Genomic DNA, 26,725 nt, shown 5'->3' with positions numbered 1-26,725 from the left:
TGCTTGTGAAACTGGTTAGAATAGTTTGCAAAGAAATTCCCCGATTTCCTCCCCAACCAGTCAGGAAGATGTTAGGAGCCCGTGGATGCCCCGTTTCCACAACTAGCTGATCTGAGGTGACGTGGCTTGTCAGGGTCGAGTGGACTAAGGTTCCCTCCAGCTCCTCCTCACTGACCAGCAAGTGACTAGTTTAAGGTTGCCCAAGGACGTCCTCGGCTGTTCCAGCACGTACAGTTCAACAGAACACTAACTGACATCATCCACCCAAGAAAAAAGTTACGACAGTGTCCAAGATAATCTGTCTTCCTGGAACAAGAAACAAATTAATCCAAGAGCTCTGTAATTGCTTTCACCATGTCTGTATCTCACAGTCTGTTTACATCAAACTGTAATGATTAAAATTAATCCATTATTTTTTATTAGGCAATTTTCCTATCACACCAAGTGAGTGTTCCTAGCCTGGTTGTGAGATCGAAAATGCATTAAAGGGAATTATCAGGAGTGCTACTTAGAAATGCCACGGTCTCTAGGCAAAGGATGCAGCTCTGAAGTGCTGCTTCTCTCCCATCTCTGCTTCTTTATAAGCAAATGGGGATTATACTTCTGTAACAAAGCATGCAGAAACAGCCCAAGGTACATACACTCTAGATCTCTAAAACCTGATCATTCTCACAGATGGAGGTAACTCTAGGCCAGGTTTTTTCCCCTCCTGCCACCCGTTGCTCAGACTTGGTTCATTCCATCACCTCTTCTTGGAAGACGTAGTGCCTGGCATCATCTGCAGCTCAGCCCAACCTTCCTTCCCCGGAAAAGCAGCACATTTAGAAGACTGACTTTTAAGAGAGAAGTTCTTGCTTTTTGTTGCTTCCCCCCACTCAGCTGGAGGATCCTGACTGTCTGCAGCATTTAACGAAGAAGCCAGTGGAGTTCCTCAGTGATGCAGCTGGCACCTTGTGAAACCATCCAGCCACGTTCCGGGCTCTCCCTGTTCCCAGACGGGTGGCCCACTCCTACATGAGGGCAATGCTGTAGAACCCAGCATTTCATCTGTGCCTGCTTCCAGCCATGGGGCTAAGGCACCGTATAATTGATTTACTTGTTCTTCAGTATTTTCATCGGAATACTCAATCGGATCTCGGCTCCCACACGCCGAGAAGAAGGACACTTTGCAGAGGAAGCAGGTTTCCCTTCCCCACGTGATCATGCATTAGGCTCACGTGTACCTAAAGCTTCAGTTCATATTCAATTTAAGCAAAAGCAAGACAAAAAACCCCAACAAAAGACCCACAACTCTATAGTCCCTACAAGCCTCAGGAATGGCACTGGCTTTGAAAGTAGCAGGAGCCTCAGTTCAATTCCTATTTATGGTAACAACGATGTAAAAAACCCAGGAAAAACTCCTACCCCCCACGATTTCTTTTCTTGAGCTCCTGCTTTAAGCGATCCCAAGTTCAGAGAACTAACCCTACCGCTACCTTGCTGCGCAAGTGGAAAAACATCAAGTTTTCAAGTACACATTAGTTTTTCCAAATAATAAACCCACCTTCTACCTGACCATAGAATACCCAGCACCCTGCTTAAATTTTTAAGTCTTGTTCTTAGAAAAAAGACTGAACAAGTTAAATATGAGCAATATTGAGTAAAAAAAAAAAAAAATTATCAATACAATCAAAGCCAAATTCTTCCTAAATTCACATGGCCACGCAGAAGGTCCCTACTTGCCAGTCTCTCTGAGCAGCACCTGGGAGGAGGAGGGTCACCCCGGCACCTCCTGCTCCTTACTGACGACCAGCACAGGCACCCCAGCTCCGTCCCTCCCGACTCGGCGTGGCCGGGAAGGGGACTCAGCGTGTTCAGGTCTCTGAAACAAATGCGGTCCCTGCGCTTCCCTGCGGGCTGTGCTAAGACACTGGGCTACTTTAAGAAGAGAGCAGGATGAGCCCATGCGTTCTGTGAACTGACTACAAAGTCATGCAGCCTCAGCCAGAGAGACTCCAAAATGCTGTATTTTCAGGCTTGAATAACAACATTTTGTTATATTTTATTGCTGTCAAAAAATCAGTATATCTTTTTCTACAGTTTGAATATACTGAGGTGGATGAAGGCTGTCTTGACCAAAATATGTTAATTCTAAAAAACAGTTTAAATTTCAAATCCATTTATAATAAGCTAAGATGCTCCAAGAAAAAAAAACAAACAAACAACAAACTACTAGGAAGCCAATAATACTACAATCATGAAAGTTTGCCTCAATTTTTCCAGAGGAACCTATTTAACAGTTACGTGTATATATATATATATATATATGATGAAGTGTCTCAATTTTTTATAAAAGTCTTCAGTGACCCTGACCAGAACATCATTTTTAACCTACACATTTCAGTTTGCAACTTTGGTAGTACAAAGGTAGAGAAGTGCATGCAAAAAGATATTTAAAGTCAAAGAGCAGAAACATACCCGTAGTGCTGTGATTCTGAAAGGATCCCTAAGTCTTCCATCTTCATCTTTTAAATTATAACCTTCGGCTCTTTTATCCCTTTCACTTATTTTCCATAATTTAATAGTTTTATCTAAAACCAAAAATTCACATGCTTGAGAATGAATTAAATTCAAAATAAAATCACTGAATAATGGAGTCAGCAGAGTGGATATGATTTATCTATCTAGGTTTCCACTGCTTGCAACAGAAAGGACCCTGATGGAGTCCTTTAAACAACAATGTAATAGAGAGTACAGCCCTCCCTATGTATACTTGAAGTACTTGGCCTTCAGCTATATTGTTTAGCAGAATTGATACATGAAAAACAAACAAAAAATATACCAGACACATGCACTTGGAGGCTGTGGATGGGAAATGCACGAACATATCAGTAAATGGAGAAGGGAAAAAAAGATGGATTCCATCTTAACTCCAATGTAATGTTCAGGTTGAATAAAATACAAGTTTCTGCCTGAACAGTAAGGCCCTATGCCTGCCGTTCACCAAAATGACCCTTCACAAGGGAAGTTTCACACACCCATTACCAAACCTCACCAATAAGCCCTGTGTGACTATCTAAATTATTTTTAACAGGCAAATGCTAGGGAAAAAAACCAACAAACTCATGAATCACATGCACTAACTACCTTAAGGAAAACCAAGTTTGTCCCGGGTGCCTGCTAGGAGACAGCCAAAGGCAATATGTGAGCACATGTCAGGGTTCCGTGGACTTCCAGGCCCTCCCAGGGTGAAGTCCTTCCAAGGGCAGAAAGTCAGCACACACTGAGTGAGATCCTCAGCTAACTGGAACCAAACCTCTTCTCCCCAAACTACGGCCTATCTTTAAAGCATTTAGGATGACACAGTTTAAAGACTGCCTTAAGTTTAGCAAGACTTAAATCAATGCAAGATTATTTTCATTTCAAAGCCCAGCAGACAGAAGTCATTCCCACTTCTAAAATTTTGCGTGGCAGGGAGGATTATCAGCCCTTACATAAAGTCATGTAAGTACAAGGCAAAAAGTGATCCAAACTTTTAGGAACAAGCATATTCCTCTGACAATAAGAGCAAGGTCTTCCATGCACGGTTGTGCATTTACCTTTACACTTGCTCCATGGTGTACCAAAACGAGACAGCCCTACTACTCACTCACACAGACCTAGTACCACTGCTAAAATACTGGAAGAAATAAAAAACCCAAAGTGCATGAAAATTTGTAATTTCCAACTTGCAATTTTTGCACTGGTTTTATGTATTCTAAGAGGTAGACAGTGGTATAACTACACTCCTCCTAGAGCGGCTGTTGTCTTTTAAACAGCTGCTTTTCAAAGCACACATGATGCTTTGGTATTGGGAAAGCAAGAAGAGCATTGTAACCACAGTGTTTCAATTCCAAATGTTTTTATTAAAAATTCATCTGGGTTCACAAAAGATTAAACTTCAAAATTAGGACGATCAAGTCAAATTCAGACTTCTGCTAGAGCTCAGCATACTGGGAACCCGTTTATACAAAAACTGTGAAGGAGAGTGACAGGGTGTGTCAACTGAGAGCATGGCCCGTATGCCCACAGAGCATACAGCTCCAACTGTGCCTCTTCTGCTGCTGCTGCCTTACATTCATAAACCAGTAATTTACAGAGTATTACAATGAAAACATATAATTAGAGAAGACATTAAAACAACCCCAAAACACGCCAGAGAAAACCCCCACAAGTGGATCACAGGTGAGATAATATTCAAATGACATAAGAAGTTCTTTGTGCAAAAATAAAGTGTCCTTACCATTTGTAGACAGCAGGAAATGAGCAGCATTCTGTTGCGGTAACCACCTAATTTTATTAATTTTTTCCTCAATTTCTAGACTTTTCAAGTAGTCAAACTCAGGTTCATGACTCTGAAAGGTACTGTAAACATTATATTCTCCCCTAGAATGAGGACGGCTTTTATTCTGCAAGGAAACACAATATTTCTTGAAGCTGTTACTCGGTTCATTAGAAATTGTGCATACAAACTAATGACTAGAAATTGTCAGTTAGCAAATAAACTTTTTACAACAGATCTTGATGAATTTTACATTTTGACGATACTGTACCTAGTTTAGCATCCCTACAGTGCACCCAGACTTCCTTTTTAAAACCATATCTTTATCTATGTGTGTACTCACAGCACACAGCATACCAGAGCCCAGCACAGAGGCATGCTGTCCCCAAAGGAGTTCCTGGGTTTGCTTGGAGAGGTCTCAGCTACGTGACCTCTCCCAAGCGGTTTCAAAAGAACAGGAGCAGAGAAATTAGCTGGGTCCTAAATTCTAAACCACCAATTCCATGTCATTAGTTTCTGCACTTTACCTGATCTCCATTCCCACCCTTTTCCAAAACTCATTCCTCTAATCACTGCAATATGAATGTAACGTGGGGTTTCCAGACTAGGAAATAAATGTTAAAGGACATAGGACACGGAGTAATTAAATACATTTTTTATAAAAACACAATTGCAAAGTCATTCTGCTGAAGGCACAGCAAGATCAAATATGAACATCAGATCTAGGTCCTCTCCTACTCATTTTAAAACATGCTGTGTCCAGAAGTGGTATCAAGGCTTATAATTAAGCTTTGACAACCTTTTTTATTATAAAAACTTGAAGGCTGGAATTACCACATTTTCGTCTAAGCTGGTCTGTAATGCTCGTCATGATGTACCAAAGACTGTGACAAACACACTGACAACTTCTCCCCTCTCAGAACTAGAAGGCCGCTTTGTATTATCCTCATTTGGTAGACATGGTAGAAGGGAACAGAGATCAAAGTCACAAGTATCCACCACTTTGCAGTATCAGATTTGAGGCAACTAGTTATCTGGCTTTTCAAATAAGTTTATGCTAGATAGCAGTTCATGTTTGGAGAACAGCCCCACTTGTAGAGCTGCAGCACCCAGAACTGCTGAAAAAACAAACTCCCCAAAACACAATTGGAAATCACTCGAGAAGCATAAAATCCCTTGCCAAGGCAGGCAAGAATCGGTGCAGGCAAAGCCCAGCCGCACGTGGACTGGTGGTACGTTACTGGGGAAAAACCAGTAGTGCCACACACCACTGGGGACTGCTGGGCCAACCTACGGCTGCAAAGGCAAGCCTGGCGCTGGCACCCTCACGCTTCCACACTTGACTTGGCAACTGCGGTAAGTTATTGCAGCTAGGGTTTTTTTCCTGCAATGTCTCACAAGTATGAAGTTTTAGTTAATTCTGAGACTTTCTATTGTTTTACTCCCTACATGTAGTTTAACTTAAGCATTCTGGAGAGGATTCCCTCACCTGACACTATTCAGTATAGTTATCTACATTACCTTGCCACCCACGTTTTGAGCAAGCTGCCTTTTCTGGCATTAGGCAGTGGTCTCACTCTTTACTCACACATTTGGTTGGAATAATCAGCTGCTTGGAACTGAAATAATGTCAGATGAGTTCAGGGCAGGATGCACAACATTTCAGCCCACCTTCCCAAATTAAACTGTATGGGAAATTTTATAACTATCTTAAGTTGTTGTTAACCTTGTTAACCTAGTCTAAAATCCACCTGTTTAAAAACACTGGTTGTAACATTTTATTAAGGTTCTGGTATTGTACGCTTATTTTAGTTTTTTTCCTCTACTCCAGAAATTCTGCAGCTTTGCACATGACAAGAGAAATGACCCTTACGTCCAACTCCTCCCTACGGTTTGCGTGTGCTCCCAAGGAGACAGTTGAATATTCCTGTGTGAATAGTCCGACTTTTTTTTCTACACTACGAGGAAATGACGTGACAGCTGGGTTTTGACTTACAGAACAACTGAGCACTGACAGCTGAAAGCCAACCAATAATAGTTCCACTCTAAACAAGCATCAAGAAAGTCAGATCCTGAGCAGGTGGACACTTTTGACCTTGATCTCTCTGTGCCTTAGTTAAGTCTATACAGCAGACTAAATGATAAATGAGCTGTCTAGGTGTAGTAGTATAGTATTTCAGCAGCTTTTTCAGCAATAGTATTTTCATTTCACTACCTCTCAAAATCTGCCCAGTTTAACTGGTAAGTCACCTTTGGGAAAATGTTTTATAAATAATATTGCAGTGGGGATGAAATGCAAAATATCAGACAGCTGTTGTTAACTGAGCATCATTTGAGCCACACAGTGAAAGTGGGATTCTGCTGAAAAAAGCCACAGCACTGAAGATTAGTATACTGCATGCACAAACAAGCTGAATTAAAATTCCACAATCAATTTTGGTATTTCTGATCCAGGAGGAGGCTCATAACCAAAGGCTCAAATTCCCATCAGCTCTTCAAAGGAAAGGAGAAACATGCTCTTCGGTGGTGGGGGAGAGGGGGAGAATTGCCACGTGGAGTATTGATTTTAAAGAACACCCATTCCAGATTGCTCCCAGACACGACAAGGCATGACAATTAATTTTCAGCATTTGGTGCACTTTTCCAATACACACTATTTCTCTGGACAGAAAAAGCTCAGTGATGTATCTGCACTGATGAATGGACAGAATCCATTACAGCATTCTCACACCACCAAGTACCATTGCAAAGAGCCAGCTGAAAAGGTGCGTAACTGTAGGAGGGAGAGTCTTCCTACCCTCGGAACTGAAAATGCCCCAGTGTTTCTGGAGAGGTAGCTGTTCCCACTGGTTTTGATTCATAGGATCCTAAAACACATCAGATGTTTAATTCCTCAGTTTTTCAACCCGTTGTCCTTGCAGCCTAACTTGTATTCCTTTTTATAAGCTTTTCTTGCATTATCTTCAAAAGCATTACAATCTATCTTAGATCAGCCTCACCAAGTGTAAAGTTCAGGAGAAAGCTCAAAGGCAATTCTGCAAAATGATACTGAGCACACTAGGTACATATATAAAGAACTCACTTGTATTTTTGGGACTTTTTTTTTGAAGGGGGGAAGGGAACCACCACCAAACCAACCCACCAAGTTCAGCACAAGGCAGATACTTAGAAACCTGGCTAATTTAGGGTTTTCTGAGAAAACAATGCAACCATTTAAACCTCATGACATGAAAAGATGAAGAGAGACTGTGCAACACAAGAACAGTGTAGTAACAGCACTTTTGTTTTTCAAGTCACTGACCTCTTGTTCCCTTTGAAATATAACCACTCTGCCACCTTTGTCTCCTGTTGCAAGAAGATCACCAGAGTAATTAAATTCAACTGTTGAAATAATATCAGCTGTAAACAGAACAGAAATAAAATAGCACTGTAATGTGTAAAGCAAATCAAGATGTTTCAAGACGTGAACACAAAACAAAATTACAACTTGTATTAATGCAACAATACAACTTCTTGATTGACATCAACAGTACCCAGAAATCAAGCCATGTTTCAAAATCTAACAAAACTTTATTTACAATCTAAAACACTTCCTCATTTCCCAGTTCAAGCTTTTGAGGGCCTTCCATCGTAAGAGAGAGAGGCATACTGTTTTAAGAATCCAAACTGTGTGTTCTCCCTGTGGACAGTAAATGCTGAAATGCCTAAGGGAGATGTGCCTGCACAGAGCTTCCAGGAGGAATAGAGCCCCGGCAGCGTCCGGCAGCACCGCCGTCAGCCCTGACCAAAGGGACCCACCTCTCCCCGCAGCTGAACCTTCAGGAACCTCAACTGGGCAGCCCCCCTCTGCCACAGGGAAGGGAAAAATAAAGAAAGGAAGAAAATGCTTCCAGTTGAGCTTCCTGAATCCACTCTGTGCAGAAGCATCAGCCCGTACACAAGAGGCAAGGATGATTGCTGCTGAAGAACAGGAGAGCAAAGGAAGAGACTGCGGGGCCTCCAGTTTAAACTGACTGAAGAGCCCTTGGGACTGAACCTTGAAAACAACTACTATTTATTCACCACTGCACGCCACAATTAATCCTTGGAGGTGGCAATAAAGAAATAATTGCCATTAAACAATCTTTAACCAAGGGGCAGAGAGATAAGGGGCTATAAACGTCTGTCACAGGTTTTAGGCATATGGTAACAAAACCAACAAACCACTCGGCGTAAAATTGTAAGTAAACACTTATCCATATGTTGCTTTCTAGCCATGCAAATATTTCATTATACGATGCAGATATAAAAATTGTAAGATTTAAAGTAAAGGATATCAATTAGTTTCAAAGTTTGTAATTGGAGACTAGATGAAAACTACTCCCCTGGATTGATTTTGATGTGCTCTTTTAAATTCCTTTCAACAATCCCTCACTCTTATGAGGAAGGTGATTAGGAAGTTTAACCAGTTTTCCCAATGTATAATTCATATTTCATCTTTTATTAACAGATGTCCTTGAAGGAGTTTTTTTCCTAGCGTATAAAGATCATGATTTACCTTCTTTGATTAAAAAAATTATTAAAGAAGATCTTTGTACAGATTTATCCCAGCCTTCAAAATGACGTTACTAACCTGCTTCTGGACACGTCTGTTTTTACATTCACCTTTCTTTAAAAGGTTATGGAAAGATTCCATTTTGGTAAAGAACAGGATGGTGGCTAATCCCAAACCCTCAACAGACCCAAACCACTGGAACAAAGCCCACACCCATGCTGCACATACTCCCTACTGAAAACACCAACCTTTCCTCAGTTGACCCACTTTTAAAAATTACCCATACTGCTAGTTTCTACCTCGCCTCCTGCTCCATTCACCGGATCCTCACCAGCCATGCTGCCACCCCACCGCAGTGACCACCACCTCCAAGTTCTCAAGTCATCAACCATGGAGCCCTTGGCAAACCTGACCCTTCAGTGCTGACCCCCTTCCAAGTCATTTTCAGTAGGCTTTTCACTATAAACACTGTCAGTTCCAAGGCTTCTCGCTATGCACACTGTCAGAACAAAAACTGATCCCCCTATTCTCTTTGCACCAATTCCACATTTTGTAGCCAATTTCTGGTACGTGGCCATTTGCCTCCTTAACAGACTATGTAGAAAGTATTGAAAACACAAAAAAACCCCTAAATACTTCCCTTCTCTAAATTGCTAAAATGAATTTACAGCAATAAGTAGTTAGCTACAGAAAATAGCATATGGTATAAAGGTTTCACTAGTACTAAGTGATCTTCTCTTACTTTAGAAATTGCCTTAGAATTATGAGCTTCTAGTAGCACAACACTGATAAAAATCTTAATATATACATACATGTATGCACACACATCCTTAAATATATATATTTTAATATGTATTTTTATACACATATACATAAATAGAAACCTTAAGACTATAGAGTGGTACAATATGTATTCAATCCAAATATATAATTAGAGAAGCTACATATTTGCACTTACCATAAAGATCTACTTTGTCAAATCTAGACCTGCACATGAGCAGTAATAATATTTCACCAAACATCAGTGTTAAAACAAGGAGCAAAATGCCCAAGTTTAAACACTGACACAAGATCTGTCAGCATGTGAATGGGGCCTCTGTTCCTCTCTTTGCAAGGTTAAGGAAAACTCAAATTACTGATACACTAAAACCAGGTTATCAATACTAACATCTGTCCTTCCTATCCTATAAATAAAGGGGGCTCAAGAGATGATGGACAAACGATTTAGATGGCTATGAAGAGACCAGTTTCTAGCTCACTGATTTCCCCGTGAATCCTGTTCAGACATTTTACCCCAAGCAAGTCAAAAGAATGTACAGGGTACCTTTACATAATTTTAACCATTTCTAAAATATACTTTCTATGACAGATAAGAAAAAATTTGTCAGCCTGCAATGCTGATGCACTACTTCGCTCTTCCAAAGCTTGCCACCTTCCTCTGATGTAATGTCTCAGACCCTGCTTGGGTCCTCAGACAGGCAAAGAATTATTACATATACAGAAAGTGGATGAGCTGGTCCATGTAAAGCTTTTTGTTAATTTGGAACTTTTTTCTTTCTTAAGAAAAAAACCCCCACAAACTTAAACAAGGCCCTTTTGTAACAATCTGTATAACATATGTATGTGGTAATGGTGAAAATGTTTTAAAGGCAACTTATTCCTCCTGCCTGACAATCATGGGGAAAACAAGACATTTGAGAACTGAGAGTCAATGTCACAAAAATAAATCTCTGCATATGTGGCCAATATGGCTGTTGGGCTTTAATACTGATCCACGCTAATTATTTTCACAATTAGATGTTTGCTTTGTGCCCAATGCATGCCTAAATTGTGTGAATTTATAAATTATAAGCCATTACAAATGGCTGGCTGGCTAAGAATTTTATAGTTACAAATACCAAATGTCACGACACAAGCAAAGAATTTTGTACTAAAATGAGAAAGCTAGTGAACTCGCTGGAGATGGAATCTTAATGAAATTCTACTCCAAGACTGACAATAGGCTAGAATAACAAAATTCCTACATCCCATTATCACTCAATTACACACAGGAAAAAAAAAAACACACACAGGCATTTTGAGAGACACTATGGGAAAGTAGTAAGCTAAGGGAAAAAAAAAAGAACCCATGAGGTAAGCAATCAGTGACCTGATAGAGTAATTTTATGACATTTTCAGCACTCAAACATTAAGTAGCCCTTGAGTTACAAAGGCTTATCAGTAGCAAAACTAATATTCCATTACCACAAAAATCTGAAAGCCATTCTACCATGGATCATTTTTACCCTTTGAGACACCATACAATTATTTCAAACAAAATCACAAACCCCACTTTTCCATTTGGTTTCAAAAAGGGAAGAAGATATTATTAATTTCTCTCATGCACACTATCAAAGCTTTTATCGAATTATTTGCTCAAAATACACTGTGCACCATTTTTGCTTTAACACGCACGTAAAGTCAACACCATTTGTCTGACACAGCTATTACTTACTAGCAGTTCTATCTAGTCAAGCATAATCTTGGGTTCCTTTATGTTAAGGACTGTGGAAACATGGTAAAACACAGACATTACCCAAATTCTATGGTTTTAAACAAAAAGTACAGGGAGAAGAGGGTAAACAACATGCACAGGTAAACTGATCACGCAAGTGGAGAATGCTTCTCTTTCCTAATTGACTACCAACTGGAAAAAGCAGCTCGAAATTTTCAATCAACACTGAAACGGCACATCGCCAACATCTATCGCCAACATGCTATATGGAAATAGGTAAGCGGAGGGGGCAGATCAGGACAAAAGTATAAGAAACCTTCTTCAAATATTTTCTAAGTTAAAAAATTTGGAATCTGATAAATCAACTTTTTTAATATATAAAAGGATGAATTAAAACCAGTTTTCCCTATAGGCATCTTTAATCGAACCTACCAATCCCCCAAATAATGCCACCCAGTATCCTCAGCACTATGCTATCTCAAAGCAGGTAAAATAAAAAAAATTACAAGAGTAGAGGTAAGCCACAAAATTCATTCCAAACCATCACTCCGTGTTCTGCTCAACATACTTCACCCATTTACATTCACTCTTCCAAGGCAGCTTAAAACTTTTAGAAAAAAACCAAAGCAAGCCTTTGCAGGTTCTTCATCATCGCATTAACTTTGGAATTTTTAAAGCTTTTTTATTATATGTCATATCTCTTTCTTAGGTGTGCAAGCACCAGTCTTATTTCCCAGCAGAATATTTCAGCCTTTTCTCCATACTAGCAAAATAACTCACAATGGAATGGGGGTGAGGAAAGACAAACTATGCTGATATTTGCTCATGTACAGCATCCTAATACACTCTTCTCATATACAACCTTTGTGATTATGATTTTCCAGAAACAGAGAGGTTTGTCCCTCCATTTTTGTTCCAGTGTGTCTATAGGACTCTCTTCTGGAAGTAGCCAGGTAAACTTTCCTCCTGTGAACTACAGAGAGCAGCAAGACCTGGGGCTTTACAGTAAGATATTAGTCTGGCAATATTTCTTTCCAGACATGAAAAATTAATGTTTAGCCTCACTTTTGGAAAGGAGTTCTTAGTTACAGTCTACATACAGAGTAGGAAACTCCTACCTGTTTTCAAAGCTACTATATTAAAAGGATTGCTGGCAACTAAACCATGATTCTGCAGAATCCTCACATTTAAAAGCACTAAGCACTTTCATGGGTAGTAAACACCCTCCCAACACATCAGAAGGCTACAAATACCCATCTTTATAATAACGCAGTGGAAACCACTCTCAGTGACTCAGGAGACTGCCCTGTAAGCCTGGATGGACGTTTCAAAATTCAGTGTAAGTGCTCTAAGCCTTTTAACATCACTGCTGAATATTAACCTCCCTGTATCACAAAACTTGTCATAATTCTGTTAAAGTTCTCCAACCTCCAAAGCCTCCTGGGCTAGTTATACTGGGGGGCAAAGGGGGACGGGATGACAGAGACCAACATTTGGTCTGCAAACTAATTTAATCCCACAAAGGATTCATACTAGGTATTTCTAACTGACACCGATCTCAACGTCTGGGCTCTCTGTTTAGGTAATGGAGAACGCAAAGAGATCCAGAACAGCTAAATTAGATGCCTAAAATTAGCTACCGTGAACTTTTCCTCTCTGAGCTGGCTGCACATTGCTACTTCGGTTAAAATCCAAAACCTGAAAAAACATAGTTATTTCATGGCTCACCCTGCAGATTAATGAACCTGCTAGCTGTAAGTTCATGCTTAGCACTAACTAGACACAAGCAGCATCAACTTCTCTCTCATTTTTCAAAGCCATTCAAAGACTTTTGTCAAAAGCCCACTCCTCTAACGTTTAACGAAGAAGGAAGTCGAACAGTCAGTTTTCAAACATTGTCTAAAAAGAGGACTGCTCTAGGGGATCTAGGCTACTTCTAGGGGATTCTAACTTAAAATTTTCCAAATATGTAATGGATAACACACCACATTCAGCACACAGACTGACAACAAAATGTGTGTTAGAAAACCCGTCTCCTGTCCCTCCCCTTGAAAAATATTTTTCATACACAGCAGCATGGTCTGTCCTAGAGATCCAAAGGACGAACTGCTTTGAGGACTGTGAAACTCTCTGAAGAGGCTCACGCTTTGAGAGGCAAAGACTGGGTCTGGACCAAAGCCAGATGGCTGGCATAAACTGTAAGGGAGATTGCCAGGGGAAACTAAACATAGAAAGAACGTTTCTGTGCCTGTAATCAAGATCAAAGGTGACACACCTTCCCCTGCGCCACATGCTGCTACTCTACAGAGCCTTTCATTCTGCAGCTGCAGAAAGCTGTGGGAGACGTTGCATGGTCTCCTCCAGTTGATGGGAATGAAGCAGAGCGTCGAAGCAAGTAAATGCAGGTTATGTGCTCCTAAATCAGCCTGGAAATCGGAAGTTGGGATCTCCCCGGGACGCTGTGCTGAACTGCAAGACATGACAGCAGGCTGAACAGTGACAACGCACCATCCCCAGGTACGACTGGTGAAAAACGTGGTCAGTTGGGGTCTGCACAGAGAACAGCAAGGAACCATCGCTTCCGAGTGACCAAGGCTCAGATAGAGTCAAATAAAGAAATATAAAAGGAGCAAGTAAGATTAGCAAAAGAAAAAAGATAGTGACCTGTTAGAGGGAACAGATTATCAAAGAGAATGACGAAATTTAGAGGCTAACACCTGCTGAACAGTAAATAATATAAAAAACGTTTTAAAAAACAAAATCGTGTTTGAGCTTAACAAGCTACAAACACACAGGGATGCAGAACTGCTTGTCACTTGACTTACAATAATTGGAAGAGAATGCTCCCCAGACATCACCAGTGGTATCTACCTGCATTAAAAGGCTTCTGGGGCGGGGAGAGGGGAAGCAGTTAGTGTAAATTTTGACAGTTCTTCAACCTGGATGGCTACAGCTGTCACACCAGGCGAGAGCAGAGCTCCGCTGGCAGGCTCTGTGCTCCCAGCCTCAGCCGCTACATGTCAGGGCAGGTGAGCACGAGCAGAACTGCAGTTACTGCAGGTTTCCGACCTCAGCACTGGCTTCCAGTCTTCAACCTCTCCCTTCTCTCTCCTTTCTGTACCTTTCACTGATTTGCTTCCAGGTGAATGAGGATTTTTCACACTACGGCTGCAGAACAGCCTGTGAAAGACTGGTGTTACTCTGCAGTGAGGATGGACCAAGATTGGTATTGCTGTTATTGCTCCTAAAATATTTCCTAAAATATTGTTTCTTAATTAACAGTTGACAGAAATCAGATTTCTATTTCCGAATTGTATTGAAACATGAGCTGTACTTTAAAGCTATCAATAATCACTTGACAATATGCATACACATAGAAGCTACTCAAAAACACCTCTTTTTTAGAATATGCCACCTCATATACTCAATTTTTAGATTTCCACTTTTATGATTCATTGGAAGAGTTAACACAGAAGTGAGATGTATTGGAAGTCAGGAAAATAAACCAAAGGTGGTATAGTTTTGCTCAGATCAAACTTCTTCCAGCTTACGCTGAAGAGCACTCTGCCAACCTACAGTATCCATCAGGTCTAACAATTTTTTATGCCCTAATACTCAAACAACTTGCAAAATGACTTGAATTGCCTTTAAATACCTTTACAGTTTAACTCCATCCAAAGTAACTCTGCTTTTTGAACTAATTTTAATCCTGGAACAGATCTGAGGTCAGCCAAGGGCAGGAACGGGACACGTGAGCTGCTTCAGCAGCGGCGCGGCAGCTTGGCCGCACGGTACAGCCCGACAAGCAGCAGAAGCTGGTCGAAGTCAGCACGGCCGCTGACAGGCTGTGGCAAACGACAAACAAAAGCGTTTCTCTCAGAAAGGCTGCCAGGTCCCGCCTGGCCCAGAGCCGCCTGGAGCCAAAGCCCCCGGGGCTCACTGAGGTGTCCAAGTGTTCCCAAGACCTGTTCCAACAGCCAGCCTGCCCAAACCCCCTGAAACAAACACTTGTTCAGCTGATTTAACGGTCACCTAAGAGTCTGCATCTCATAAAAGACAGTTAGTGCAATTCCCTCATTTATTTAGGTTTGCATTTTCTTTTCAATGGAACCAGATTGTAATGTGATGCTGGAAGTCCTTTGAATTATATTTAAAAAAACATCCGTCTTCACTGAGTTTAAAGTGCACGTAGTTGTCTAGAGGTATTAGTACAAAGAAAGGGTAAAGCAGCAGCAAGAAAAGAGAGTAGTAAAGCTGAACTTGAAGACAGAAATAAACGTTACCTTCATGCTTGCCAAGGCTTGCTGTGCCTTTTCTTACAAGCAATGAGAACTTATGGAGTCTACTTATAATATTCAGGACATAATCCGGTATTCTGTATGCAAATTGATTGCCTCAGTATTATTTTTTTTAACCTCTGGAATAGTAATTCCAATAATCTTTCTCCTACTGGAAGTATATTTAATTAATTTGGTGTTATTCAGTTAGTTTTTTCTAACTAGTTAATTGTCATGCTTTTCATTGTACTTTTATTAAGAGTTACTAAAAGTCTTAACATGATGGGTAAATAACATTTTCCATCCAGTGACAGTTTTCACATCTTCCTCCCTTTTTTCTTTAAAATCTAAATAAGGTGGGTTTTGCCATTTCTGATCAAGCTTCTCCACCAGATGTTAAGCAAAGGGCACAGTAATGAGTGTGCGTGGGAATCGTCTCCGAGATTTCCTGGGTCAACAGGTAACACCACCCACCCTTCCGCAGAGACAAACGACAGTGGCTTTCACCGTTCACAGATCAACAGTGCAGATGTAAAGGCTTGTACTAATTTCTGTATTTCCACTACTCAAAATGTTTTAGTCTGCCTTCCCACCTTACAACCCTGCAACCGATACTCACTGCCTACCCAACTGTTTATCCTTCACTCATAAGCTAAGCATTCCTGCAGCTTCACGTCTTAATCAAAATACCAACCAGCTACACCTAGTAATTTGTCTTCTCTTCTAGTCTAGTGTTTGCTCAGTCTTTTAAAGGATTTTCTAACCTGTTGTTTAATATTCCACTTGCCATCTTTCACTGGTATTGAAATTTTTTTTCCCCTTAACACCCATAAACCTACAGCTCTGTAGTTTTCTGACAAGACTGTCCTAACTTTCTTTTATGTGTCTGAGTCAGGAAGAAGATGCTAGATACAAAAGTGAACTTCAACAGCGAAATAAGACATTCATGAACCACTTCTGACTGCCTGTCTCCACCGAGGCCATAAATTTCCTAGTTTCCTTTGCAAAAAAAGAGTGATATCCTTTTGACAATTGTCAGAATGCTAAACATTTCTGTACTTATATTCATACTCCTCCTCCTGCCCCTGCAGTTTCATTAACCCAGCAAGCGCACGTGTCAGGAAAACAAGAAACAAAATTTGACACCACGATAAAAATTACAGATTTAAATTCATGTTAGCTGGCAGACCAGATTCTCTTCTCCACAGAAAACTGAGAAGACATCATTTGACATGACCACTTCTGTCAAGCCTGAAGATCATCTGGAGCTTTTTTTTTTTTCAAAACACAGCCATTCACTTGTAAATCTGGGCTTCCTCACTATGAGGAGTCATACTCTACCACTTATGAGAGAGAGAGAAACATCCAAAAGTTCACTAACATTGCATTTCTCACACACACCACCTTGTCTTAATAGTCTCCAGAGTCACTTATATGTTATATCCAGTAAGATAGTGCAATTTACTTTCCAGTGGCATAACACTCTGTTTCTTCTGTTGTCTGACAGAACTGGAATTCAAAAGATCACTTGTTACTAAATACTACTGGCTGAGAACAGCATTTTTAGGTAATAGTGTGTTGTGGAATAAAGGGTGAAGACAAATTCTTGGTCCGTGGATTGTAGGAAGACTCATGATTGAAGTGGTCTACCTGAAGCACTAAGACTACTGTCTCCAGCAGGAAACCAATATATAGTATGCGCTCAAGTCAAAACCGTTTGCAAAATATTATTTCTGCCCACATTTAAAAAACACCAAACCATTTCCCAGAGTTGATATTATCATGCAGAACACCATATACAACACACACAAAGCAGCGAAGATCAAGAAAACTTTCAAAATCTTTGGTCCCTGCAAGAAATGGTGGCTCTTCAGGCTATTCTTAACAGTCCTTTGGGGAGCAGAGACGGGGTGCCCTGCCAAAGGATCAAGGCAAATCCTACGACTGTGTATCACCATAAAGCAGGGAGAAGTGCATTATGTTTTAGGGAGGGTAAAAGAACAGGTATTTGAAGTCCTGTTTATGGCAAAACACTGTTTTTCAAGGAAAAAAACCCAACAAAACATAGCTTAAAAGCCCACCTTCTGCCTCATTACGGTAGTGACACCTTCAGGGATAACCAATTATTTACAGTGAAAGGAAGCAATCCATATGGCTTAATAATGGAGTTGTTACTAACATATTTTCCAGTTCTTACAGAAAAACAATTATCTGGAAGATAGCAACCAATTCTGGCATTTCTTCCATACAATTTTAACCAGATGTCAAATAGCTGTCCCTCTCGGAATATTTTTTTTTTAAATCTGAAATCATGCCAGGATTTGCTTTAAAAACGGTGAGAATAGGCCTGTTAAATTCCTGAACAACACGAGAACATTTTTAAACCACTGATTTGCAAAGACGATTTAACACTAAGAGTGTTTTTACATCACTTGTATCCGGACTTGAGAACAATTACAGGATATATATTTTCCAATATATTTTTATTAGATTATGGTTTTCTTCTCTACTTGTCTTCTGCATTCTGACAAACGTCTGAGGTGGACTGACTTAGCACTGTAACAAGCTTTAAGAGGAGAAGTAAACAATTTGTTGAACTGATGATAACAAGATATCTCTTAGTTTATCAGTGCTGTCAACACCAATTACTAGGTGGAGAATTCTAAAAAACCCAGTATTTTTCTTTGATCTTTAAACAGAGATACAAAATTTCTTAACAAGTAGCAAATCCAATACAACAAGACAAGTATTCCCTAAGTCAATGACAGCTTTTTCTGAAAGACAAAAGTTTTGCTCATGTGAGATACCTTACAACATTCATACTCAAGTTAACCAACAGGAGCTTCCAAGGAGCTCTTGTCTCTTACAAAAGGGCATCATGTCCAGCATTTATGTGCAAGACTACCATTTACACTCAGCTGCTTCAAAAAAGGTTTCAAATGTAGCACTTAAAACAGGTTAAGCCTTAAGCTGATGAAGCTCCAAGAGGAAAGCAGTACCTGTTTCATTTAGTGGAGTAACTATACCCTTACACTACTTATATCTCAAACGGGGAGATACCTCTAGCCAGTGCCAGATTAAAACAGCATTTAAAGAAGGAAGAGCTCATCACAATCCCAAACCCCATACTGACTGCTTTGAAAAACCCAAAGAAATCCCAGTGTCAGCAATGGAACCCCCTGATCTCCACAGCATACGGTTCACATTCTGACCAGGATCCGACATTCCTCCCAGTACTTCCAACTTGTCACTAGCACAAGTCAGTTAGGAAGGTTTATAGTGCCCACTCTCTCTCTCCCTAAATCTCTCTCTCTCTCTAATATATTCTGCTAATTATATCCAGAAGTGGATTATATGCAGAACACCTGGCCCAAGGGAATTTAATTTGGGCATGTCTGTACATTATTTAAGAAACTGTTTTATATTTTGCTTGCCAAAAAAACCCAAAGCAGAACGTTTTTGGATGGGCAAAACAAATCAAACACTGAAATCACAAAACTGATTAGGTCTCCCTCAGCATTATTAAAAAGAACCCCAAAACCCCCTGTATTTAGAAAGGCAATTTCTACCAAAAAAGATAATCCAAGAATAACAAGTTTCACAGGCAATCAGTATGGTTTTTGTATTCACATGGTTTTTATACTAACAACAAAATTACAACACAATTTTAAACTACTTTTTTTTAAAATTAAGTTTGCTGCCATACTCAATATCAATTCTTTCATTCAATATCTGTTTTATCCTCCAATCCTCCTCCTTGAGTCCAGTTAAAATTTTCTGCTTTAGAAAGCTATGTATTTCAGTAACTGGTATATTTTCCTGATCTTTTTGAAATGGCCAGACTGGTCACATAAACACTGCTCTTCTATTTATTTAAATAGAGCATTGTACAGATTTCAACGATTACTCACTGAAGAAAGTGAATACACAGCAAAGAAAGAGGAGACAAAGCGATTTTCTATATTAATGACCTATTTAGAAAAAATCCTGGGAATGGAGATGGCACTTGCAAATCTAGCTATAGCGATTTGTCAAAGCCACGTTAACATTTTTTTTTAAGCAATACACGTGAGAAACAACAATTGAATAGAAAATGTATTCTAGAATTGCACTTCAAATAGAAAAGTGACATTTTGGTTAAGTCGCCTGGCTCTCAGGCTTTGTAATTTCAACTGCTGAATGAACCGCCTGTAAGAACATTTAGCAAAAAAACCTGCATTTAATATGTTTGACAGCTACTTTATGTTGTCATTTTCAGACTTCCTCCATAGAGCTTATTTTTCACAAAACAGAAAAGAGGAAAAAAAATTACAGAAATAACAAGCTTTTGCTATCACAAAAAAGTACATTAAATTCAATGGTTTTAGGTAATATTGCAGCAAGGCTATTTCAAGGCCATCAAATAGGTTTAGATGTACAGTGTGGTAAAAGATGTTTTAAAAAATGGTAATGAGTAAATATTTTCATAACTGGGGCCAAAAATCTAGCAAAGTAATTGCACCCTTATTGCATACTGCTGAATCAAATTCAGGCAATTATTAGCAAATAAATTGTATGTTTTCTTTATTTAATTCCAATTTCAAGGCAAAAAACTAACGGGGGTGGGGAGGAAGCCCACAAACCAAAATAAAACCAGTATAAACAATAAAGACAATGAGTCACAAAAACTGTAAGTAGTTCTTGTATTCCAGTAGGAAAACAAAACTCTAGTACCAATTCTGCAAAACCAGGTGCTGAATGATTGCTTATATTAATTGCCCTGTGAAGAAAATTAAATTCCTGATACGTAGTAGCATCATGCACAATCTGAAGTCCTCACTCCAGGAAAAGTCACATTAATAAGGTACATCCGGAAAAAATCCAGGGTAAGAGTGTTGAGCATTATCATTGCTATTTCCCCTTCCTATTCCCTAGTTACTCAAACCAGAGAGCTCGCCCCTCTCTAGCCAAAGAGCTCTGCCTCGGTGACGTGTCTCATCAGTAATGTAAGTTCCTCTTTGAACAGTCCTGTTACGCACTTAAATAATTAACTGGGGTTAGGACATATTGGTGGTTCAAAACCGAGAAGCTTTCCAGCTCTACGCAAATTCTCGTCGCTCAGTAATTGACTGGAAGTAAGGTGCTCACAGAAGTATCTTCTTTGCAACATGGAGAACTGACTTTCAGTCACACAGGTGATAGATCCGAAGAAAAAAGCACCATTTGGGAAACTCATAGAAGCTACTTAAATACATTTTCATGAGAATTCTGGGAACTTCATAACAGCACAAGTTACAAAATATATTCAGGGGGAAAAAAGGAAGAAAACAACTGAGTCTGAGTACTAGTTTGTCAAGCAGTTTTCAAGTCTATTCCTCCCGTATCTATTATTTTAAATGGAATGCCAAACAAGTGGCATGAAAATGAAAACACTGTCAGCATAATTCCCCTGTAGTAGACAGTAAGAAAAAATATTTACTTCATGCAGTAAAAAAAGATCCAAACCCCAAGACGACCACACACTGGCACTACTGCAAGTTATTTCACTTAATACAGTAAATACAGCTATTTCAGTTAATACAGAAAAAAATCAAATAAACAGCACAGAATTACGCTTCACACACAGACTTCAGTCTCTTTTCTAAACAGTATTGTCAGCCTGAACAGTTTGAACACAGAAAATTTAGGAAAAAAAGAACTTTCTCTCAGGAGAGTCGAGCAGAACTTCCAATCGTTTCTACATACTAGAGAAACGCTTTTTCCAATTGAAACATTTCTTATTTTCTACTCACCCCAAAGCGTGCTGTGCTTAGAAAGTTTCAGAGAAATGCTAAGGTGTGCCCGTTTTCCGTACTTCCATATCCCTATTTATAGCTCCCAAATGTTAACAAGTAGGAATAAAATCTCTTCACAGCTGCTGGAAGCCTTTAAACTCTACTTTTTAAATTAAGCACAAATGACAGACCTGCACGCTCTCTCTGTTGCTCTCTCTGCGTCAGAGTGAAACTTGACAAGCCTGACAGACTCCATTTGTGTGGTGTTTCCTTTTTTTTTTTTCCCTGGGTTTTATCACTGTCATTACTTTTTGTCCCTAGTGATTAAAGAACAGGAGGAAGCCACCGTGTCTTCTCTCCCAAAATAATTATGCTTTCCCGAAATAAAAAGAAAAAAATTCAAGCACATCGCCCTGGAAGCCCAGGCACTAGCTTAGTCATTGCAACACACACCCCATCCTCCGAGCCTCGGGCAGGGACTGGGGAGATGCTGCAGCTCAGCCGTTCCCAGCCGCGGCTCCTTCAGCGCGGGCGTGACACAGATGTTGAGAGAGGAGGGGAAAAAAAAAAAAAAAAAAAAAAGGGTGTTGGTGGCCGTGGCTCCGGCGGAGCGGCTGCCGGGGGACGGGAGCCTCCGGCAGCCACCGGCGCGGCAGAGCTGCTCGGCCCGGCGCGGCCCTCCTCTCCCCTCCCCTCCCCTTACCTTCCGCCACGTCCTCGTCGATCGCCCCCTTCACCTGCGAGAAGCACCACTGGAAGTCGTTGCTGCCGCCGCCGCCTCCACCTCCTGCCACCCCTGAGGAGGGAAGAGCGGGCGGTGAGGGGAGGGGAGCGGCGCCCCGCCGACCCCCGCGCCCGGCCCGGCCCCTTCCCCACAGCGGGGCCCGCTCCGCCGCCGCACGGCCCGGCCCAGCCCAGGCCGCACCGCCTCGGCCCCAGCCGCGGCCCAGTGCCCCGCGAGCAGCCCCGCTCCCCAAGTCCCGTCCTCGGGGCGCTGCCTCCCGCCCCCCGGAGCGGCGCGGGGCGGCCCGGCCTTGCCGCGCCCGGCGCCCGTGCTGCCCTCAGCCCGGCGGCCGAGCCCCGGCGCCGGCTGGCGCGGCCTCACCTGCCATGTCGCACGGTGCCGGTGGGGCGGGGGCGGGCGGCCGCGGGGGGAGGCGCCGGCCGGGAGCGGGTCACAGCCACCGCCGCCGCACGGAGCTGCCGCTGCGGGAGGTTTCGGGGTTTCAAAATGGCGCCCATTGCCGGTCGGCCTGATCCGGTGACGTCATGGCCCCGGCTCCCCTCAGGGATGGGGCGAGCGCGGGCGGCGGGGCTGGGCCGGGCCGGGCCGGGCCGGGCGGGGGGAGCGGCGGCGGCCCCGGGCCGGGGGAAGGCCCTGCCGGCAGGGCGGGCAGGCTCGGGCTCGCGGGGGAGGTGGAGGAGGAGGAGAAGGAGAAGAAGGAGGGCCGCGCCGCGGAGGCGCTCGCCGGGCGGGGAGCGGGGGGCTCCGACCTCCCCGTTTGAAACGGTTGAGGGCCGCGGCGGGCCGGGACTGCCCCAGCGGCCTCGCTCCCGGCTGGGGACAGCTGTGGAAATAACGTGTTGAGACGCTTTCTGGTTTATTTTCACTTGGTTTTTACACCCCCCTCACCCCGATGTTTAATTGTGATGCTTCCGAAACGCCGAACGTGCTTCTTGCTCGTTTGCCCTGAGCGCCAGGGCCGGGGCAGGGGGCGAGCGGCCGTGGCCCGGGGCGAGGGGAGGGGAGCGGAGCTAGCCCGGTCTCCCGGGGGGCTCACGGAGGGTCGGGGCTGCTCTGGGAGCGCTCTGGGGAGCGGCCTGTTGGTGCGGGCAGCGCGGGGGTCTGTCCCCTCTCGGGGTGGTGGCAGAGCTGTGATGGCGTCAGGAGATGCGAGTGGTGCCTCCCCGGGGCGGTGTCACTGTGGGCACCCGCGGCCCCCCAGCCGCAGCGGTTCGGCACCGACCCTGCCCGGAATGGAGCGACGGGCGCGCTGCCGCCTCGTGAGCTGTGAATGTTCCTGATGCTGTCTTTAGTTTTGGCCTCTTTAATGCTGATTGTTCTTATTTTTTTTCTAAATCGGCATAGATACTGAAAGCTGTGAAGATGCAACTTTTGCCCCTAAATCCTAAAGAGCAGAAAGAAATCAAAATTCATTTTGTTTCTCCAAAATTCCTGCGTCGATATATTTTTGACGTGTAAGTCCCTTCGGAGGTGGTACAACGTGAACGTTAAAGCCCTTATTGGTTGTAGGGAAGCACTTAGAAGGGTAACAGGTCCATGCTGTCACCTCTTAAATGTTGGGTATGTTTCCTAAACCATGTTGGTTGTAGGAAACACAAGCAAAGGCGGTGATGAACAGAGACTTGGTTAGTCGTCCTGAATGCAAATGACAAAGTACATCCTCTTCCTTAGGGAGTAAGAGTCTTGTTAGTGGTAAATCACACTAAATAAAGTGCTCTGCAGTGAGTCTTCCTCTCTTATGGAGCTGAAGTTCACCTGTAGAAGCCTCGGGATGGTTCTGCAGAAGGACTCAAGTTCAGTAAAGTTCTTCTCGGAGACGATTTCTGCTCTGGGCTTGCAGCCTCTTCCTGATACCTTAAATACAGAAATGCATTTGGCTTACGTTTTCTTTATTTAATTTCTTGGTATGCTGTCTGTGCCCACTTACGAATTTGTTACTTGATTTGTGTTGTTTATACTTTATGCAGTGTATTATGTATTTAAGAATTTAGTTGAAATTATTTTCAGCTTAGTGTTTTGGATGAGTCTCCTTTGTAGGTATCCTTATGCAGTGTATTATGTATTTATGAATTTAAAAGAAATTATTTTCAGCTTAGTCTTTTGGATGTGTTTCCCTTGTAGGTATAAGAAGGTAATCTTTTAAGGCAAACGGGTATTAGTTGCATTTTATTTATTACCTAGTCTCTGCTCTTCAGAGAGAACTTGTGGAGCAAGTTCTGTACTTAGCAAAACTCCTACTTGTCTGTTGAAAGTTGTCTGTTTTATTTTTTGATTGACTGGCGCATTCAGCCCATAGCGATTAGCCGGCTATATCCATATATAAAATTAATGTTATACCTGTGTTATAATTTTATGGATACCTGAAATTTCTGTATTGAAAAATGAAGAGTATTTCACTAACGGAAATCCAAACAGTATTAGTTTTCTTTTTAAAGGAACTCGATCTTGAAGTTTTTACTTTTGAACGTTTTTTATTACTTTGTATTAGCAACAGAAACGTTTAAATAAAAAAAATTAAATTTATGCATGCTGTGAGCAGAATACCTATAGCTCAGCTGCAGACTAGGCCTTGCGCCTTGAAATCTTAGTTCAGCTTGAAGTAAACGCTAGCTTTGTTCTGTTACTTATCCAAGAGGGGAGGTTTTATGTCACACTGTTGGCCTGAGTCTGCTTAATGACAGCTACTAGTCATGAATCAGGTCTGTGACCTGAGCTTCTAGGAATTTTTAAACAAGAAACATTAATTTAAAAGTTAAATAAAAAAACCAGTGGAAACTCAGTCCATGCAAGCTGCAGCAAGGGAAACTCAGGTTAGATGTAAGGAAAGGGCTCTTCAGAGGAGGGTGGTCTGATGCTGAAACCGGGGCCCAGAGCGAGGGCAAGTCCCAGACCTTGGGGATGGTCTTGACCTGACTGGCCAAGGCTGTGAGCAGCCTGATCCACCTTTTAAGTGACCCTACTTTAAAGCAGGGCTTCGGGCCAGATGACCTCGGGGGTCACTCCCAACTGAAATAGTTGGAGTCTACGATATACACTCAGTTAATTCTTACCTTGTGTGTGTGTTTTTGGCTTTTTTCCACTCTTTTGGGGCACTAATACGTGCATTTGGCGTGAACTAGATGCCTTTATATGCCATAAACTCATGTAAATTAATGAGTATATATAATCTGAGAGTTCAAATCTTGACATAGGTAAATCGTTTTGAGGATATCCTGCTAATTTGAAGACAAGTTAAAATAGCAAATAATTAAGTTAGTCTCTTGAAAGGGGTGCATGCATTTTCATTTTTCTAATGTATGTGATTTTATGAGCAGGATCTTTTTTAAAGTGTTCTATTCTTGTGAAGTGCTTTTTTATCAAAGTTAAATTCATTTGCAGAATGCACCTGTTCTTGGTTATATTCAAAGAAAAGGCTAATTAAAATGAAGGAACTAGTTAGTTTTTACAAGCTTTCTAAAGTTTGGAACTCAAATTCAAAAGAATGTGCTGGTAGAAGAAGGTTCAGCCCACTGTGATCTGTTGGGTGTTTTGCAGTTCCTAAACCTGTTTACAGTTGTCTGACACTTGGATGAGACTTTCTTAAAATATTACTCTGCTCACTTGCTTCTACCTGGGAGCTTGTGTTGGTTGCTTGGATCGGATTGCTGGGAGAGCTTTCCTGTGCTCAGCTCTGCGTGCGGTGGGGAGCCGGGGGCACAGGCTGTTGCACAAGCAGCGGGATGGGGATGGGTGTAATACTTCCATATAATTCCCAGAACTAAAGCACGGAGTGTTTGTGGTGGCTCTTTCCAGTTTAATGGTTTGGTGACATGTATTTAGGAGTTGTGTTTGGAAGACAGTGACGCTTTGCTCTTGCCACACTTCGCAAAAAAAAGCTACTGACAGTGATGTTTCCAAACGTCCTCTCAAAATAGCATCTTGCCCAGCCAGCTGCTTCGTGCCCCCTGACATATGCAGTGTGAAATGTTGTTGCCAACTCATCAGCAGTTGTTTCTCATCGTATTTCCCATTATCTGTTTATGATTAAACAAAGCCCTGAACTCTGCTGGTGGTTTGGTGGCGGTCTTTCACTGCGATTGCTTTGAAAACAAAGCACGCTGAAAGTCTATTTTCAAAATGCACAGCGCAAGCCACAGAAAGAGTGTTTATCATAACTGGTTGGCATACGGAATCTGATTTCACTAATAGATACATATCACATGCTAATTGACATAAAACCATCTGATTATTCTGAGGTGAGAAAAGCAACAGATTTTTTTTCCCATGGAATTTTTGTCAGTCTTCCAAACTTCAGAGAAAATCTGTGGTTTAGAAGTTGGTAGGGTACTTATTAGCCCTGTATTTGGCTGTCCTACCTGTATTTTTTTACACTGTGCTTATCAATATGGTGTATAAACATGCTCCGGATGTCAGTCCTTAATCCTGGATTGGGCTGTGTTTAACTGTGGCAGTTTGCTGCCCTCATTGTCTTTGCCCCCAGCCCCCTCGTAGGTGGATGCCTGCTCTCACACGTGTTCCAAAGCCATGACCTGCAGACCCTGCTCTCTCTGCAATATTGTCATTTAGACTCTCTCCTTTTCTGCACCAAAGCCTCCTGGCATCCAAGCCCCTCAGTGAAGCAA

General features: G+C 41.9%; 1 protein-coding gene and 1 long non-coding RNA gene across 6 annotated transcripts in view; one reads left to right on the top strand and one right to left on the bottom strand.

The window, feature by feature from the left end:
* PPP2R2D (protein phosphatase 2 regulatory subunit Bdelta) overlaps positions 1 to 22,602 on the bottom strand; it is a 30,051-nt gene extending 7,449 nt beyond the window's left edge. The window contains exons 1-6 of one of the 5 annotated variants that reach the window (XM_074875565.1): positions 22,464 to 22,602; positions 22,062 to 22,154; positions 21,812 to 21,878; positions 7,602 to 7,699; positions 4,262 to 4,455; positions 2,458 to 2,570 (exon numbers count right to left, since the gene is read on the bottom strand). In XM_074875565.1, coding sequence (XP_074731666.1) covers positions 2,458 to 2,570; positions 4,262 to 4,455; positions 7,602 to 7,699; positions 21,812 to 21,878; positions 22,062 to 22,154; positions 22,464 to 22,600 — 702 coding nt within the window. In that variant the 5' untranslated portion in view covers positions 22,601 to 22,602. Of the gene's footprint in view, positions 1 to 2,457; positions 2,571 to 4,261; positions 4,456 to 7,074; positions 7,168 to 7,601; positions 7,700 to 21,811; positions 21,879 to 22,061; positions 22,155 to 22,463 lie in introns of those variants that run through there. The other 4 variants (XM_074875566.1, XM_074875567.1, XM_074875570.1 and 1 more) reach the window with 4 other exon arrangements.
* Positions 22,603 to 23,418: 816 nt separating this feature from the next.
* The window catches only part of LOC141945685 (uncharacterized), a 42,244-nt gene continuing 38,937 nt past the window's right edge, over positions 23,419 to 26,725 (top strand). Inside the window, exon 1 of the long non-coding RNA XR_012629580.1 lies at positions 23,419 to 23,557. This is a non-coding gene — a long non-coding RNA (uncharacterized LOC141945685). The remainder of the gene's footprint in view (positions 23,558 to 26,725) is intronic.

Source organism: Strix uralensis, chromosome 7 (assembly GCF_047716275.1).
Source record: "Strix uralensis isolate ZFMK-TIS-50842 chromosome 7, bStrUra1, whole genome shotgun sequence".
Taxonomy (NCBI): domain Eukaryota; kingdom Metazoa; phylum Chordata; class Aves; order Strigiformes; family Strigidae; genus Strix; species Strix uralensis.
The sequence above is the reverse complement of the archived record's forward strand: the minus strand, read 5'-3'. Positions and strand labels throughout refer to the sequence as shown.